This window comes from Astyanax mexicanus, chromosome 6, assembly GCF_023375975.1.
Source record: "Astyanax mexicanus isolate ESR-SI-001 chromosome 6, AstMex3_surface, whole genome shotgun sequence".
Lineage (NCBI taxonomy): Eukaryota > Metazoa > Chordata > Actinopteri > Characiformes > Acestrorhamphidae > Astyanax > Astyanax mexicanus.
The window spans coordinates 15,373,142-15,392,862 of NC_064413.1; the positions used below are offsets into that span (position 1 = coordinate 15,373,142).

At 36.9% G+C, this 19,721-nt stretch overlaps 1 protein-coding gene across 2 annotated transcripts; it reads right to left on the bottom strand.

Annotated features, from left to right (window-relative positions):
- Positions 1-1,243: 1,243 nt before the first annotated feature.
- On the bottom strand, positions 1,244-18,601 carry LOC103031342 (tumor necrosis factor receptor superfamily member 11B). 2 transcript variants are annotated; one of them, XM_007256829.3, is made up of 5 exons: positions 18,435-18,601; positions 13,246-13,609; positions 9,582-9,788; positions 7,324-7,548; positions 1,244-3,146 (listed from the first exon to the last, which is right to left on the bottom strand). In XM_007256829.3, the coding sequence occupies exons 1-5, from the start codon at positions 18,465-18,467 to the stop codon at positions 2,755-2,757; spliced, it is 1,221 nt and encodes a 406-aa protein (XP_007256891.3). In that variant the 5' UTR covers positions 18,468-18,601; the 3' UTR covers positions 1,244-2,754. The 2 variants fall into 2 exon arrangements, with proteins under 2 accessions (XP_007256891.3, XP_049336638.1); XM_049480681.1 differs by lacking the exon at positions 18,435-18,601 and adding an exon at positions 18,160-18,347.
- Between the last annotated feature and the right edge of the window lie 1,120 nt (positions 18,602-19,721).

A 19,721-nucleotide genomic window follows, 5' to 3' on the forward strand; every position in this document is an offset into this window, starting at 1 on the left:
TCCTTTACACATTTTAGGCTCCTTAAGACACGATACACTGCCTGGCCAAAAAAAAAAAGCCTCCACCTGGATTTAAGTAAGTAAATGATCTGAAGTTGCTGCAGTTGGTCAGGTCTAGGTTCAGCAACAGTATGTGCTGAAAGAATGAGGTCAGCTGACTACATGAATATACTGAATATAGACCAGGTTATTCCATCAATGGATTTTGTCTTCCCTGATGGCGCGGGCATTTTCCAAGATGATGTCAGGATTCATGGTGCTGGAATTGTGAAAGAGTGATTCAGGGAGCATGAGATCATCATTTTTACACATGGATCGAGAGAGAGTTCACCACAGAGTCCAGATCTTAACCTCATTGAAAATCTTTGGGATGTGCTGGAGAAGACTTTGTGCAGAGGTCAGACTGTACTCTAGCATCAATAAAAAAAAATGAATGCAACACTGGAATGAAGTAAATTTTGTGACATTGCAGAAGCTTATCAAAACAATTCCACAGTGAATGCACGCTGCAATCAAAGCTAAAGGGTGGTCCAAAGAAATATGTGACTTTAGACTTTAGAAGTGTGATGACTATAAAAAAAAGAATAAATTGTGGGTTATTTCTACTGATCTCCTTGCTCTGTTTAGTTTACTGAGAGTAGTGCTTAGTTTACTGGCCGCAGCCAACATTACGATTCAACACTTCAAACCACCGAAACCTCTTCATTCCTGCAGCATTTATCAGTCATTTTCGCTCTTTCTACCCAGTGAGGGGGAACTCCTCCTGAGCGTGTCTCCTGGCTGACCTTCCTGGGCTTTTTATGATTTTTTGTGATGAAAACAACAAATCATTGTACGAATTACTCACATTCAATGCGTGCAACCGCCATGCTCAAATCTCTATAAAACAGAAACGAGGCCCTCACACGGCTAGTGAGTCAGCGCACTTGCACTTCTGCTTCAGAAGCTGAAGCGTGAGTCAGCCACACACTAATTCTGGCAGTTTTAGTGGAAGTATCCAACCGGTTTCCTCTTTCAATGCACGAGGAAGCCTGGCTTTAGCAAAGGGCAGCTAGCATCTGACCAGGGTTTAGCTCTACGTTCCCTTTTCCATCAATCACATGGAGCCACTTCAGTCATGTTGGGTCAATCTTGTCAATGAAAGACAGGTCAGCAAAAGTAGAGCTCTTCTTGCTTCTTGTGACATTAATCACTTTCTCCCATCAAATACAGAACTTTACTGACTGATCACGGACCACCAAAGTAGTAAAAATCTAAAAGAAAATTTAATACAGCTCATTGTAATAACAGCAGGCCAGTAACAGTAGCATACAGACAAACTCTAAAAAACAGTAAGCTTAAGCTATTTGAACAAGGTGCAGTTTAAGGACTGTAAAATGTGATTTTTATGAAAGCAGTGGCATGCAAAATGTGTTACTGTGAAAAAGAAAAAAAAAAGTGTAGAAGAATTCCAAACTAAAAAAAAAAAGATTAAGGATTCTTTTTAACATTTTAAGTAAGACTACTGTAATCTTCTGGTTTTGTATATTTAAATGTATTTTAAAATGGAAAAAAATAAAAGAGAAACCTGCAAAGTTTAGGCACCTAGAAAAATCTAAATACAATGTTTTTTTTTTTTCCAAGGTAGATATTAATTAGCTTGTGTAGGCCAATGACATGGTTATCATTACGTAGGACCACGTAATACAATTTTTAAAAATCAAATTGTAGATCAGAATTTATAAAATACTCTTTCCTGCATCCTTACCTCAAAGTAGCATGAAAACAATTTCACACATCAGTGCATCACTAATTGTTACAGGTAAAATAGAATGTTTTAGTTATATACCAAATAACCAAAGGTCTGTTTGGGAAAAGGGTGCAAAATGTAACCAAAAAAAGAACTGTAAAGCATGAAGGAGAACTGATCATGCTTTGGGCTTGTATTGCAGTCAGTGGCATGGGGAAGAATAGATTCAATTAAATACCACCAAAATCTGGATCTCCAATGAAGATTGTATTTTTGGCTGTTTGAAATGCGATTATTATAATTTGGAACTTGGTTTATCTTTTACTTGATTAGCTGCTTACAGGAACACAAACTTGCATGCCACTGTACATATATAAGCACTAACAGATGCAAAAATAGAAGTTTCATAAAGACACGTCCCTAAAGAAAACGAAACAGTATGCAAAAGCCTAACATGCAATGAAGCTTGAAACATGAAGTCAGCATTAATATAAACTGTATATTTAAGTTAGGCTGCAGAAGTATGTACTTGTATGTTGACATACACGTGTATGTCTAAGATAACATTTTTCTCGATTGTCAATGTCATGTTATTATGAAGAAAACCATTAATGTGAAACAAAAACAAAAATGCCACGAAAATAAAATAAAATCAAACCTACTAATACAGCTTGCTTTCAAATATGAAACATAGCTTCAGTGTCCAGTTTTTAGACATAGTGATAAATAGCAAAATTTAAAGCAAATTTGGAAACACACCATTAAAATTAAATAAAACATAATTGCACTCTTATACTGTACATTCATATCTGACATTCTTTTTCTTTAGAGCTTCGGTAAAAGCCGTCCAACACAAGACGAGAAAAACAGGCCACAAAAATATTTTCTTCTTCTGCTGAAAGCATTACACCCCACCCACCCCTTCAGTCCCAGTTCTCACATAAAAGTGAAAGTATATACAACTCTTTTCAATTTGCAATTAAATAATTCTTCTCTTCAGCCATCCTCCATTGGCCTCCAGGAGTTCAGTCATTGTAGAGTTTGGATTTAAAGCACGAGCTGTCCTGAAGCAATTTAACGATCATTTTTTCATACACGCGGTGTACAGGGGAGGCGTTAATGATGCGGACGATCTGTTTCAGAGTCCGCAGCATGGCCCGCGGGGCTCCTCGCGAGCGTAGCTTGCGCAGGCTGTGGGACAGAGCCTTGGCCAGGTCCTGGCCACTGTTCTGGCTCTTCCACAGGTGGAGAAGCTGCACAATGTAGCGGTGCGAAGGGCACGAGAGAGCCAGCGCCCGCACGGCTTCTTCACTCACTTTCTCTCCAGGTAGGGTGTCCACGAGCATCAGCAGGTGTCCCAGTGTCATGTTCTTCAGGCCAGTGCAGCGAGACACCTTTCTCTCGCAGTGATTCACACCTGGAACAAACGAGGAAAGTACAGTGAGCTGTGAGCAGAAGTGACGTTTATTTATGCTAATAAAACACCTACAAAAGACTACTACCATATTTTTCACACTATAAGGCGCACTATCAATGAACGTCTATTTTCTGGTCTATTTTCATTCATAATGCGCATTTTAAAAGACACTATAAGGAACATTTAATTCAGAAGGTTTCACCGCTGGGTGGCGGTGGTGGGGGGTAGCTAACTAAGTTAAGTAAAGCTACGCTAAGTTAATATGAATCTGGATGTTAATCTACACAGATTTCTGTCCTAAAAACTGTTTATTTGGGTGAGTAAAGCACTTTCGTTTATTTACAGTAAGCTAAGATTTCCAAATTTCTCCAACGCTAAGGCTGGAGCATTAGCGGCTAACCACTCCAGTAGTGCTAGCCAGGGTTAGGAGCAGGCTACATGCAGATAATACTCCCCTCTAAACGGGGAAATAGCGGTTAGCAGCTAATGCTAATGCTACTCCAGCTTCGGTAGTGGAGAACTAAACTGAAACTCCTGTATAACGCCTGTATAACGCTGCAATTTAGCGGAGTGGCTTTACTGCTCCTTAATACCTGACTGGTAAAATTCATACGTAGGACGCACTGGATTAAAAGGCACACTGTCGATTTTAGAGAAAATGATAGTATTTAAGTGCACCTTATTGTGCGAAAAATACGGTATATTTACTGCAGTAGTGCCTTCATCTCTACAGTAATGTCTTTATTTTTTCACTGTTCAAAATATTTTTCAGGTTCAAAAAGTTCCACTGTAAAAATTGGTTGATTCACAGTAAAATTAATTGAGCTAATTGATGTTTAAAGAACTCAAGCTTCTAGTATAAGTGTTAAAAAAGGAAGTCAGGCCACAAGCAATTTTGTAAAGATGGATTTCTAAGAAAGGCTAATTTTGGAAAGGAAATAAAGCAGGAAGTTGTTTACGCAATGAACTCAAAAAGCATTTGGTGAAAGGTCAGCCAGCTTAAAACTATTTTTACTTTTTTTACAGTTTAATGTTTAAACCTTTGCTTGAGACATGGTGCAATAGCCATAAGTAAATTGGAAGGTGAAAAATGATCAATAAGCTTCCTTTGATAAAGAATAATCTATGAGAGGTGATTTTTTCTATGATATATTATATATTGCAATATTTTAATATCTGTGTGTGTGTGAAAACCGACTAGAAATACTAGAAATAATTGAGCAGACCCATGGTGACAAAACACTTTCGTAGCGACATTGAAACTGAAGGATTTAAATCATTTTTAATCTTTAAACTGATGTATGTTCACATTGTTTGTTAAGTTTAGTTTTTACCTGATGTTTGGTCACATCTTTTTCAATAAGATTAATGGATGGTTGCAAAGTTAAAATTAAAATTTCTTATAATTTGATGAAAGTGTGTAAAATTGCTGCACTACTGACAAACTTTGATTTAATTATAAACAATAATTGGATTATAAAGTGCACATAAATGCACTTAATGTGATGACATGTCATAATATTAATATTACCTTCTGTAAATTGTTTGACTAGTAAAATAAACAATATTGTAAAGTAGGGGTGTGCCATATCGTATTGTGCACTATAATATCGTCAAAATTTTTAAATATCGTGAACGATATTATTCCCCCAAAATATCATGCCATATCACCCACCCCATTTTCTATTATACATCTACTAGAAACATATTATATCTGTCCAGTATAATTTGTTTTACTATAATCCTGGATATATGGAGATATTTGGAGTGCATTATTATTAGTATCATGACATTCTGGATCATTGACGAATCTGATAAAATTCTTGTATTTTTATTATCTCTGTTAGGGGTGTGCAATATCATATTGTATGCAATAACACAATTTAATTATCATTTTGCTGCAGTAGTGTATTCTTAAAATAATTTTTAAATTCAGTGTTTTGTCATATCACCAAGAGTATCGTTATCGCGAAAATACCATGAAATATCGTGATATTATTTTAGGGCCATATTGCCCAAATCTATTGGGAAGACATAATTGGTCTTTTTTGGATATATCACAAACAAGAGTGTGAATTATTTTTCATATCTTTCATATTAAACAGCAAAATAGTTTAACAATGGCCTGGTTGATATATTTTGGCATTGCTCTGGATCTTAAATGTCTTGCTGTGTGACTGTTGCACAGTGTGATTGCGATGCTGATACTGTGCAGCCCTTCGCACCAGTGAACGGAATAAAAATACCATTTGAATAAATTTACTTGACCTTTTCGCAAAATGCTACATTATCTTTTCAGAGCACTCTTTCTTGGAACTGATAAATACGTTATGATAGTGAATTTCTAAGTCCCCTAAAAAACTTGTCTTGGACTCTTGTCTTGAAGTCTGAATATTCTTCTTGTTCTTGTGAATTAAAATGTAATATTTGAAACGACAAACATTCTATGTTATACTTTAAATAACCTTTAAATAATTTGCTATTTGTTGTGGGCTGTTAAATTGATTTTTATAGCTTTTTGAATCATGAGAATTTGGAAATGTTTTACTCATGTAATGTCGAATTATAACAAATGAAATCCCCTTAATATGCTTAACTGAAGAGTAGCTGATGGCTATCTGAGAGCCTCAGTGATGTTATCTAGGGTGCCTCAGTGAGAGTGGAAAATTCAAACAGGTCAAAACTGGCTATGTGCACTGTCCTGTGAAGCATGCTGACCAGTATGCAAATAAGCAGCAACATCACATTTAAAGCAAGGAATGTAATGCAAATGTGTCAAAAGGACATATTAGGAAACAGATTGTTAGTCACTGAGATTCCATTACCTGCCATTTACGCAGTAAACTCTGTTTTGTGTATTAAAGGAAGAGGAAGCTCTGTACTGGTGACACTCCTAAATAAGTATGGCTTTTTGTGGCCGCCAGCAAATTTGAGGTCAGGATGGAATAAACATTTTCTATGATGATTATAGTGGCCAAAATCATTACAGTTATCAGTATTATCAATGTATTGTTAAAAATTATTAAAATACATACTGAAATAACTTTTGTAGCATCACTGTTCAGTGAAAGTGCTGTGAGCAGCAGATACAGCTTTTAACCCAACGGCCCTAAAATAATATCACTATATTTCATGGTATTTCCGTGATATAGATATAACAATGGATTAAAAATATATATATATATTTAAAAAATACACTACTGCAACAAAATAAGAAATTGATTTTCTTATTGCTTATGATATGATATGGTACAACCCTAACTGAAATTATAAAAAAATAGAAGTCAATGATCCAGAATGTCATGATACTAATAATGCACCCCAAATATCTCCATATATCCAGGATTAAAGTAAAATAAATGATTCTGGACAGATATAATATGTCTCTAGTAGATATATAATGGGGAATGAGAACAGTGTGATTTTTACTTTTTCTAAAAACAGCAAAAAAGTAGTTCCTTGATGTAATAATTAGGAGTGGGTGATATGGCACTATATTTCTGGGTATAATATCGTTCACAATACTTAAAAATGTTGGAGATACTATTGTGTACGATATAATAGGGCACACCCCTATTTAACACACAGCGTTTTTTGTCTCTTTTAACAGTGCCTCAATCTGTTATCTTGGTTGGAGCGAGGTGTGCTCTTTTTGTCCTGAACACATTCTGACACTTCTTGTTGTCTTGTCATAGGAAGTCCAGTTCAAACAGTTTTGGCCAAAAAAGCTTTAGTTTACATAATTAAAAAAAACTATTAGCATATTAAATAGATAAGCCTTAACTATTTTACTATTCCAAAATCCCCAAACATTAGCATTGGTTCGTTTAAATGGCTAAAATAATTCAGAAAAATTGCTGCTATTGCATCTCTACATCTGTAAGGCTTTGATCGATGCTGTACAGCATTTAAATCAGTTTTAAAAACTGTTTCTATGATAAATAACAGTCATAATGTGTGGTTTACCATAAAACTTTAACTGTTTTATTTCTAGCACCTGTAAAACATATTTTGCTTAAAAAGAATAAACAGAGCCAGCCTACACATCATGTTTATACTCACCTGCTTGTAATTTTACTAATTATAAAGATGAACAATCATAAAGACCTTGATCAACCAAAGAATCATAAATTTCCTCTCAGTTCCAAATAGTGAGGGACAATTCAGATCCTCTAACCTTGTATGATGATATGCAGCTTGTCTTGGTCTCTGTTCTGCTCCCTCCAGAGACGCAGCAGATACAGGGCCTGCTGCTGCGGGCTGCAGGTCTTCTTCAGGTGCTCCACACTCTTCCAGTCCACCCGTCGCCCGGGCAGGCTCTCCAGCAAACGCTCCACAGATACAGAGGCAAGTGTCGGAGATGACAGGAACTGGAATATGACCTCCTCACAAAGGGTGATGTCTGTGGGGGTAATGTGGAAGGGGAAGATTTTAAAACGAAAGACAGATAGAGAGAAAGAAAGAAAAAGAGAAAGAAAGAGAGAAAGAAAAAACACAGCAAAAATTCAATGATATACCTGAATGGCGACATACTACATGAGACAGTTTCAACATGTGGGAAAATACTAACATGTCTAGCTTTAGGCATCTGGTATAAAGATCACCTATGTTAAAATCACAGCAGACTAACAGGAAGACTTAAATACGTTGCTGTTGTTTTTATAGACATTCTTTATGTCTGTCTAAGCATGTGCAAAACAAATAAACTTCCAACAATTAAATAGGGGAAAACTACAGGACTACAGCTGTAAAATAAATATATATATAACATTTCATTATGTATAAAGACCTTTTGTACTACAAAAGTAAGAAGACCCAAAACGAAGGGGAGGTTGCATTATGCTGGACACTGTTTAACAGTTTTCATTCTGAAAACTAAACTTAATGTATTTTAATGTGCCTATTATAGTAGGTGTGTTTCAAATACAATACCTAATACAAATATATTTAATTTTTTTAAATGTAGGACACAGTGATGGAAGCTCTGATTTCAGACAGCATTTCCACCCATCAGTGTTCCCTCCATACTTTGTGTTTTAGTTTGATAAGCTTATTTTTGTCTCAAAGCTTATTTGTATAAAGCTTATCTTGAAGCATTAGACCCATGCTGAGCAACAGGTCAAGTTATTTGTTCCTAATACTAATATTGAAACGGTTTGTATCAGCCAATATTGAGCGATAATATTTCAATGTGCTGTTTTGATTGAAACACTGAAGTCGGATGTGTTTCACTATCTGTTTATATTAGTTATTTTTTCCTCCCCTCTGCATTTTCATCAGGCTTCTTTAATAATACAATTATTAACTAATGTTCAAACCACAGAACCTTAATAATGTCATTAAGAGCCTAACTATATTTCTGTAATATTTATTTAGTAATATTTTAGGGATAGTGTTGTCAATGCAAACATGCACGTAAACGCAGTTTTCTTTAGAACTTCTGTTAATAGGAACTTAATTTTCAAATTTCATTATTGAATCTGCATCATGACTGGACTGTATCATCCATTACAAAGGTAAAGTGTGTCAGACTGCCTATACACGAAGGAGAATAGGAGAAAATGGAAAGTTAAATTCTGGCATTTTTTCAAGATGAACAATATCCTTTTCAGTCCTCTCCTCTGACTCAGCTTCCTCCTTAAATTGTCAAGGATATGACATCAGTCTGTAAATAATTCTGCATGCTGCCAGCAAAACCCGAAATCAAGTCCTGAATAAATGTGTTCTGGCCTTATTAGTGATCTGTCTTGTACAGATATTTTAATGTTCTAATAAATGCATGATTAAAAAATTAAAATATCAGAAATGATATACTTTCTACAAAAAAATGTTGTTCAATCCAACACATTTTATTAGTAAGTTATTAGTCATTTTTAGCACTATTTGTAGCCACATGATTAGCCATTAGTTAAACTTTAAAAGACCACCCACATGTCTGAATAGCAGATGGAAAATTTAACAAAAGCTGATTAATAGTGTGCAGTTTCAAAAAGGAAAAAAGCATGACACACCTACAGAACATGAAAGTAAAAGCAACAATTTATGAAAATTGGCTACTACTATTTCAGTGGACCAAAACTTAAATGGCGACATACTACAGGAGACAGTTTCAACATGTGGTTCCAGACCTATTATAGATTATGTCAATCTAGGTCAGTATTTTTCAAACTTGCACGTTCTGGAGGCCCCTCCCCTACTCAGGTAGTGTTTCTCTTCTCCTGCTTCCATCACTCTTTAATTTAATTTAACTAATCAGCTCATTAATAAGCCCACAGAGCTGCATGGTTGTGTTAAAGCATGACATCCATGGAAATGTTTAGGGCAGGGAGGAACCAGGACCAGGACTAAGAAACACTGGTCTAGGTCTACTGATATTACTTATTATCAATCTAAGCAGGGTAAAAATATTGTTTACGGCCACAGACTCATGCTTACCGTTATGGCAGTCAGTGTGCTGATCTGAGCAGTCAAAAGTATGGTCGCTCTCGCAGACCGTATCCTGGGTGGCTGTGCCTGGCCTCAGGGTCTTCAGGCCCAGTCGAGAGCAGTCCCGGTGGGGCAGACAGGGCTCTGTGGCTGAGGCTACGCTGGAGAAAAAGCCCTGGGGACACTTCTCGCACACTGTGTCACTTTCAGGTGTGCCTAAAATACAAACATACATAGACATAAAGTAAATTAAAAATATTTTTTTTTGCAAGAATTCCCCCTAAAAACGTGTTTAAGTAAAAAGTTTTGACACACCTTATATTCATTGATTTTACATTGTTTAAAAAAATCTGCATTGTACATTAATACTGAAGTCATCTGAACTACAAAGGAAAATCATGTAATTATTTAGAAAGTAAAAAAGTGTTAAACAAAAAGTGTTAAAGCAAAATATGTTTTATATTTTACATTTACATATTTTACATAAGCACTTGCTTAGATGACAGCTTTGCACATTCTGGCATTTATGAGGTAGAATCACCTGGAATGGCTTACAGTTAACAGCTGTGCTAAACTTATCAAAGGTTCATGAAAGTACTTGAATTTCTTGCCTCTTAATGTGTTTGAGAGCATCAATTGTAAAGTTGTGAAAATGTAGAGTTAGTATATACTAAATAGCCCTATTTGAGAAATGTTTTAATCCATATTATGGCAAGAACTACTTCAGTCAATTTGAAACAGTTGCAAAGCCCATCAAAAATGTTATGATGAAACTGGCTCTCATTAGGTCTACCCCAGGAAAGGAAGAAAGGAATTGTTGCACAGGGTAAGTTCATTCTAAGTTACCAGCCCCAGAAACTGCAAGTTAACAGAACCCCAGATAAGAGTCTTAAGGGTATTTTGGTTTGTTTAACACTTTTAAGTTTAACTACATGGTTCCTTATGTGTTCCTTCATAGTCTGAATCACTTTAGTATTCGTTTACAATGTAGGAAAAAACACTGAATAAGAGCGCGCCCATAGAATATAATCATTCCTTTTATAGCAAAACTGCATAATAGATTTGCTGTGAAAATTTGAAGTTTACTATTGACAATCTACAATGCAAATATCTGCAGCGCGAGTTATCTCAACCGTCCAGGAGCAGCAGGTGGACAGAGCACACAAGTTCCTCTTTTTGACTACATAAAAAAACGAAACGGCATCTCCCTCGTTTATTCAGAATCCTCACAATGACTCACTGCATGTAAAAATGTTTCTGGGAAAGACAGAAAGGGTATTTCACACCTATCTCTGCTGCAGTGGGCCCCAAAACAGTCTGGAGTGTGTTTAAGAAAAAAGAGAAACAGAAACAAATCAGAACTAAATCAGGTGATTTTAGGGACAGTCTACCACTTATTATTTGTAAATTTCCACCACACATAATAAAGTATAATACACTGCTGAAAAAAAACCCTGAATAATAAAGGTTTTCCATGTGCCGGCAAAACAGCTCACTCAACAACACCTGGCACCAAGATGTTAGCAGCAAATCCCGTCGTCTGACCTAAGGGATCGTAGGTTGACTGTTTTGAGTGTAAGAGAGACAGTCAGTAAGTTGGCTGACATCACAGTAATACAAACAACATTTTTAAAGCAAACGTGAGCCAGTATAAACCAGTGCTTAACCACTGCAGGCTATACTTATGCAACATTGCATTAGGTTCAAATATTTTAATACGAATGACAACAGAAAAACGTTCAATTCACAATATGATTTATGTATTTCTCTTCCAGTATGGTTAGAATGGGAAGTCTGACTGGTCTGTGGCTACACAGCCTTTTACTCCCATAACAGTCGTTAAAAAGAGTTGTGACTGCTGTACGCTGGTTGGCGTAGTGGAGGGGATAACAACATAGCGTTTCATGACCGTCTGTGACAGAATTGGGTTTGATGATCTGGCTGAGCAAACAAATTAAACTATACTACACCAATCAATAAAAGGCTTTAGGCAAAACTGTAAATGTAAATGCACCAAAGTAGCTCATCTGTCAGTTTCATTATAAGGCCTGCAGACTACATATGACTCCTTGGTTTTTGCCCTGCTTAGAAATTAAACTATTGTCTGCACATGTTTAGATTCCTCTCACTGAACAAGAGAGAATAAAGTACTGAAACACAGAAAATGAGAGGTAGTACAGTATTATAAACAGTATTATAGCTATACTGTACCAGTAGTAATTCATATTAAGTTAATTTAATGCTCATCTTTACTGTAAAAATATGGAAATTCTGTTCAGATTTGTTTATGTGAATGTTGATTAAAGAATGATATGATAAATTGGTGTTTTCAGTTTGCCTGCTTCTTAGTCTTCTTTGACTAATTAAATAAATCTACTTGTACCAACAAAACCTCATCAAATTACTGCATTTTTTAAAGAGATAAAATAATCATTGAGCCAAGTGAGCTAAATTTAGAACAGTCTGTTGGTCTAGCTCACCAAAACAGGCACCAGTTATCATATGGCACCTTGGGAAAATGAATGGCCTAAAGGGTATATTACTTTGTTGTTCTTGGGTACCCAACACTCTGCTGCTAGTTTATAATTTGTCCTTCCTAGTCGCTGAGCTATAGACTTGCACAGTACTCCAACATTTAACATCATCGACTAGACATGTGTTACTGTTAAGAGATAATCATCATTATCAGTTTTTGCTTCATTTAAAACTTTAGGTGAACATGTACATATAAATAATCCGTGTGTAGTAGTAATCAGTAACTAATAATATATCATAAACATTAATTAGATACAGAATTATGTTATGTTAGAGTTATGGAAGTCGGTGTAATATACACCAACGTATATTACAAACAACCAGTTCTGAATTTAAAGATCTTTGTCGCCATCTTATGGAGCAAAATTGAAGCATAACACATTACAGCATAAGACCAGAAAAGAAGCAACCAAAGAGATGTTAAATAAGTTATTATTATACAATCATTATTATTATTATTATTATTATTATTATTATTATTATTATTATTATGAGATTATATGCAATTTCTGTGTTCTCCTCGTTAGAATGCAATCTCCTTGCACTGGGAATATGCATCATTACAGAAGCTTAAAGAAGATATTAATTTGAAGATTCTCTGACAATTCACAGAAGTATGTAAGGAAGACATAAACATTTCCACCGATGCTGTTATTGAGTAAGCGGTCTGTGCTGCAATCTCTGTTATGAACAGACCGGTAAAGCTGTTGCCAGAGGAGCATCAAATACTTCCACCCATTTCCTAACTAAACCCACTGAAATGTTTACTGTTATTATATATTGTTTCAATCGTTTTGTTTTGATACGCAAAATCAGATTTAATATTTTTTCCTTAAACATTTACTTACTAAAGAAACAGTTTAACTTACTAAAGTTACTGCTCACAGGATGACTGACTTTGAAGCTTATTATGACTTCCAGGGCTTCAGGGTGCCTCAATAACGGACAGGGTGATCTAGTTTTGGGAATCAGCAAAGCACTCTGACAGCGTGTGAGACCAGTGAGTGAAGCTTCATCAACAGCAGCTTTGAGTGAGCACCGAGAGATCTGCGCTTGTGATAAGCCTGCGGCTGGTGATGGACAGCTTGGACTCTTCTACAGAAAAGCGATATTTCTGTAGTAATGATTAACCACTTACCCAGCACAGAGGCACCTGACCCTGGCGGACAGGCTGTATGCTGGACGCAGAATTCCACCACCAGATGGTAACCATCGATGCATTCACAAATACGGTCGTGTGTACTGTTGCATTCCCTCTGGACAATCTGTCTCTCCTTGCAGACTGACGTGCAGTACTGGCAGCTGTCTCCCCAGTGCCAATGCTCTGCGAAGCGCCTCTCAGGGCAAGGGGTGCAGACGGTTTCCTCACTGGGAGTGCAGTGTCGTTCCAAAGCTGTGCCTGGTGGGCACTGGTCACACAGAAGCATCTTGTTGGTGATAGGGTCACGGTGCTGGTACTTGGGTGTCTCATGGTGGGCCAATGCGAAAGACATGACGAAAAGCTACAGAGAGAGAGAGAGAGAGAGAGGAAAATGACAATGAGATACTTGGACATGTGTTGTTCTCTATGTTGTATCACGGTTAAAATTTACAATATGCATTTAGATTTATGTGTCTGGTGATGTCTGTCTGAGTGTGTGAGTGTTGTGCATATTGAGCCAAGCCAGCCTTCGATACAGCAATGTTAGGCGAGCCATCACAGCAGTATGTGGCCCAGATGTCCTGAGCACAGTATCACCGCTGAACAATTTTACACTGTGGACTTCCCCGTCACCCGGCTGCCATGAACAACAATATGCTCCGGATCTCGCTAGGGCCCTAGTGTGACTGCGCTTGGCTTCTGTTCAAATGAGCAAGACCCACAAGAAGAAGAGAGCAGGCGAACTCCCCATAAACATCACTCTGTGGTGTCTCCAGACCAAACATTGTGTTCTCTACAGCAGGTGGTGGGACTCAGTGAGGAAATCATTAAGTCCTCAAGCTCATTTTTTTTAGCATGGGGGAATGCCACACATATGGCAATCAAACGGTGGAAAAGCCAATGAACTTTTAGCCTTTCACTGCCGTGCGGAAGGCTGCCATTTCACGATGCAGGGTACAGAATCGTAAACCAAAACTACACACTAGTATAAGGCTTCTGAAGACCATAATTACACCATCCAAATGATCTGAAGGAACCTCACAAAAGATGAGCCTTATGGTATACGGCCAGCTTCAAATACAAACTTTGATTTCAAGGTATGCAGCGTTTACCTCAGCAAGGCACAGCAAGTTGTTCCACAGAGCTTTAAACTAAGCAAAGCTGCTTACTTTAAAGACTGCAACTGGGGAACTGTGCAGAGATGAAAGAGTCATGTTGGGAGAGGGGTTTGGATCTTGCGCTGCATGAGCCAAAAGTGATGCAAGGCGCTGACCCAAACCACTGACCCTGAGAAGTAGTGCAGCACATCTCCGATCTCGCGCCCTAGAGCCTCTAATTATCCAGGGGGTTTGTAAACTGTCATTTCACTGCCAAAAGGCCCTACTACACTACTAGCGAAGTGTCCCGGCTATTTACTTTGAGGACGGCCTTGCAGAATGGTAGAATAGTATAACAAAATGCTACATTTTCGCAGGGGCCTTTGAACGACCTCATACAAACCTACATCAATGCCAAACTTTTCCTCATTTTGGCCTCTGCAGAAGCTTTCCTTACTGCGTGGGAGGCCTGGCATCAAACGAGCATGTGGCTCCCCAACATGCCCATCATAAAGCCATCAACCTCACACACACGACACACAGAGAAGAGCAGATTAGAGAAATGCTCACTTTCATAAACACAAGCCACAGAGCCTGAGGCAGGACTGCACAAGTTAACAAGCCCACCAACAACCCCGTCTCTGCTGCCAAGTTTGACCTGTTTTAAGTGAGAAGAGGCACTGCAACCGGAAAATTTTAACAAACACATTGAAGGCACAGCCAATAAGTCTAATTATCTGTCCTGATTGCCTGGTGAAAGAGTTTAACCTTTAGATTACACTGTGCAAACTTTACATTTGAACCTTTTTAATATTTCGGGATAATAGGGCTTAATTTCATAGGTGACAATAGGTCACAGCACATTTTAGTACACAACTATTGCATATTTGATTGGCATTGTTTTATGAGTTTTATTCATTAATTTAAATATAATGACAGAGAGCACTCAAATGTAGGGCAAAAGCTTTTTATGTGTTGATTAGATTCCCCTGACACAAATTCTGTAGGAAGGAGTAATGATGTTAACATTGCTAATGTCAAAGTTTGCTTTAATTTGAATATTTTCCAGAAATAGGGCAAATGTTAAAAAAGGCCTATTTCTGTATACTTATCATAAATATGCTTTGTTTTTAATGCAACATAATTTATTTAAATAGATCTTTTTATACATTTTATTTTACTATTTTTCTTTACTTAATTTTAGAATTACTTAAATTGAAAATTATGTATTTGATGCGTAAAATTCCCACACTTTGTGTTTTATTATTTGTTTTTTTACATGTTCTACATGCTTATCAAAGAATCAGTCTGTAAATGTTAATGAGCTTGCTGGTAATAATAACCCAAAGCAGAAAAAAACAGTAGGATAGTTATAATGCTTTTGTTACTGCTCATACTGTTTCATTGCTCTTATCGTTTATCTATGACCTTTATAGACTTACTGCTATTTGGTCTGAATAATTTAAAAACAAGAACGTTGGCTGTTTGTCATCTGTCAGGCTATCATGCAAGAGGCTCTTTAAAAAGACAATAATGACCTTCAGAGACCACACTACCAGTCTGATCTAAAAGAGGAACCTATTTCTCTTTACTTCCTTTCAGGATTATTTGTTCCCATTTGAATAAACGGCGCAGGCTCATATCTTGTTTAATGCCACCCTGGCCACTATATTACCCCCCCCCCCCAACCCCACCCCTGTCCCTGATGCCCTTAAAAAAATATTGAAAGGGCTACCTTTTTATGTCAAGACAGGTGGATATAATAGATGTGGGGGAGGGAGGGAGCTAGAAAGTGAGACAGAAGAGCAGGAGACAGAGACGGACAGAGATAGGCTTAAACAAAGGGAGAGATAGAGTTTAACAAAGGAAGAGACAGAGATAAAACACACAAAAAAGACTGACAGGGAGAGATAGACAGACAAAGACTGGAAGAGAGAGACTTAGTTTAGGGAAGTTCATTAGTTTTCACCTGCTCCTGATCACAGCTAGAGAACACTCCCATCACACACACTTCCACTCCAACTCTCACTCTCTCTGTGGGGAATCACATGCTTCTGCTTGACAGGTCCATGTAAAAGACCCTTATCTAAAGGCCATGAAGGCCATGATGGTGAATACGGTCATAGTGGATCTGTACTACATCTGTTATCTGCTACACAGCAAAACAAGAACACATGCAAATCAAGGCATGCAAAAAGTTGTGGTCCTCACAGTCACGGAAGCAATCACTATCTGTGCACACCGAAACCATTGGAAGAATAACCATGAATGCTACCTATCATCTATTTCATCCATATCACAACCCCCCCCCATCCCCCCACCCCCAATCATTAGCACCACCCCTATCCCAAAAGAGCTTTCCAATCATACCAGCCTAAAATGTATAGATTAAATTAGCATATTTCTTCTGGACTGTGAATAATGAAACAACTATTTTAACTTCTAAAATATAATATAGCACAGTGGAGGAGATCAGCAAGTTAACACATCACTTAATACATACACAATATAACAATTCAGCATAGCGTAGTCATTTTAATATGCCCTAGAGCAATAGTGACATAGCCGGACATGCAATGTAGGGCCCTATAAGAGTTTAAAACAGATAAAAAAAGGTCACGTAATGCAAAATAAACTATACACATAATGCAACACATAATGTCGCTTGGTACAAGCGAAGGTATTTTTTTACTCTTTTCCAGACAGATTATACAGCTCTTAAAAAAAAAAAAAACACTTTAGTTTATGAATCAATTTCTCTGATTTTGCTATATAATAAACAATGTTGTTTTATTCTATAAGCTACTAACAACATTTCTCTCAAATTCCAACTATAAATATTGTCAGAGCATTTATTTGCAGAAAATGAGAAATGGCTGAAATAACAAAAAAGATACAGAGCTTTCAGACCTCAAATAATGCAAAGAAAACAAGTTCATATTCATAACGTTTTAGGATTTCGGACATTACCAATATTTGGTGGAATAACTTTTTCATAAGCTTTCATGCATCTTGACATGTTCTCCTCCACCAGTCTTACACACTGCTTTTGGAAAACTTCTCCTGGTGCACAAATTCAAGCAGTTCAGCTTGGTTTGATGGCTTGTGATCATCCATCTTCCTCTTGATTATATTCCAGAGGTTTTTAATTTGGAAAAATAAAAAAACTCATTATTTTTACGTGGTCTCATATTTTTCCAGAGCTGTATTTCCTTTACTTCCATAATCAGAGTGCATTATTAATATCATGACAATATACAACTGCAACACTACAAAATATGGTAATGTCACTTTTTTCAATATCCTGCAGCCCTACGTTTGAGCTAATAAGCAGTAACAAGCCTTTTCTCAACACAAAACACAACATGAAACAAGTTATTGTAGTTCACCTGTCAGACTGTGAATAATAGGATAAAAGTCTCAAACTCTACGGTGGAGAACTAGCAAACTAATATGGCTAACACCAACATTGTTTGTTCGAATGAGTAGTCTTTTCCAGCACTCACAGAAACGCTCAGTTTTTCATATTCTAATATGGCACAGGTGGAGGGAAAACGGTACAAAGTAAAATTGTTCAGCTAGTTTAGAATGACAGAATGACAGTCTTTTTTCCACCACAGACAAAAGGAAGACAGTTTTTACCTCAGAAGCAATGACTTGGTGTTGGTGGAATATGTGACTAACATTTTAGCATTTTAGTTCATTTAGTAAAGAAAGTAACAGTTAAAACTGTAGTAATAACTGCAATGGCGTTTTGTTTGCCTTTTTATCTCAAACAACCTGGAAAAACTGTAGAGAAATTCCTAATTTTTACCTGTAAAAACCTGTAAAGTCTCGCAGGGTTTATTCAGGTGATGGGTTCAGTTAAACCGTTAATCGGTCGGTGACAGTTAATGGCCCGTTCTCCACCGGTCTCCACGTGCTGCTTTAAATTACAATATAAACTTCAAAAATGTAAACTGCGGGAAAAAGAAGAAAGACCGTAACGCGGGAATAACAGTGAAAGGCTATGTGGACAGAGAGCGCTGGAGAAACAGGTCTAGAGAAACCTCTAAAGAAAGACATAGAGGTAAATATTCATTTTCTTACCATGTGTAATTTCATCGCTGTCCGCAGCGGCATATTTCCTCGGATAAGTGTGAAGCAACTCGTCCGGGTCCATTACTTTTATAGTAAATGATGACAAGGCTGCACTCATTTTCCCACCTGTATTCCGACACGTCCCGCCCTCTGCGCTGGGATTGGCTGGCGGTGGAGAGCTATTTCTGTGTGAAACACTGGAGAAAATCAGGAGCTTGTGGGGGGAAATCTTCTAAATCCTACTGCTGCTGCTGCTATGAAGAAGGACCTTCTGGTAAATTTGGTAAAAGACAAGAATGGCCCCGCTCCTCCTCGTGAGACACATTCATTCATTCATTCATTCATTCATTCAATCATTTATTCATTCATTAATTTCTGGAGCAACAGACCAAAGCCGAATCCCATTTCCCTTTTTTACCCTCACTCCTTCTTTTCGAGTGTAATCCTTTTCTTTGGATCAGAGTTACAAGAGGAAGGGGTGAAAAAATTGGGACCACCCTTCATTCAAGCACCTGATACTATGGAAGCCCATTCCCGCCACCTAATATTAAAAAATCCAGCACATTTTTTTCTTATGATTAAATAAACTGCTTTCTCATTATTATTAAATCATTATTTTGAGATAATAAATAACTATATTGATATTAAGTCATTATTTTAAGATACGGTCTCATTATTTTTAGATTATAATATTAAATGTTAAATTATTTTAAGATAATAATAATTATATTGAGATATTAAGTCATTATTTTTAGATACCGTCTCATTATTTTGAAAGATTTTTTTTTTTTCAAGAGCAAACACACTTACTATCTTAAAATAATGACTTAGTATCTCAAAATAATAAGATGGTATCTCAAAATGATGAGCAGTTTACTTAATAATTTTTGTTTTAGGAAGCGGGAATAGGCTTCCATATAATACAGATATATAGTATCTATAGTGTATAAAGTTCAGCAAACTAGCTGCTGGTTATTTATGTAAATAATGTGTTTAGAAAAGTAGCAGTTGGTGCAGCAAATAATTATTATTGTTCATATTATTCTAGGGCTAAGTGGTAGGACCATGGGGTGAAATAGCATTGGGCCAAAGTCTAGACAGCAGCACTGCAAAGCTGGGCCACCGTCAGTAGTAGTAAAGATGCAAAGTGATCCTGTACGACAGTTACCTATGATACTTTTCTAATTGACTCATCTTCTAATTTTATTTAGAACTGAAAACAACTGAGACAGCATTATAAATATGATATATTGTAATATGGCCACCTCCTTTTTATAGACTATCCTTTTTATCTAC

What these genes read in the sequence shown, in the direction of transcription:
- LOC103031342 (XM_007256829.3), bottom strand. Translation starts at nt 18,467, where the DNA reads ATGCCGCTGCGGACAGCGATGAAATTACACATG. An exon ending in GTCAGGTGCCTCTGTGCTGG is followed by an intron (nt 9,789 to 13,245) that starts GTAAGTGGTTAA and finishes TTTGTATTTTAG; the next exon opens with GCACACCTGAAAGTGACACA. An exon ending in GCACACTGACTGCCATAACG is followed by an intron (nt 7,549 to 9,581) that starts GTAAGCATGAGT and finishes TTACCCCCACAG; the next exon opens with ACATCACCCTTTGTGAGGAG.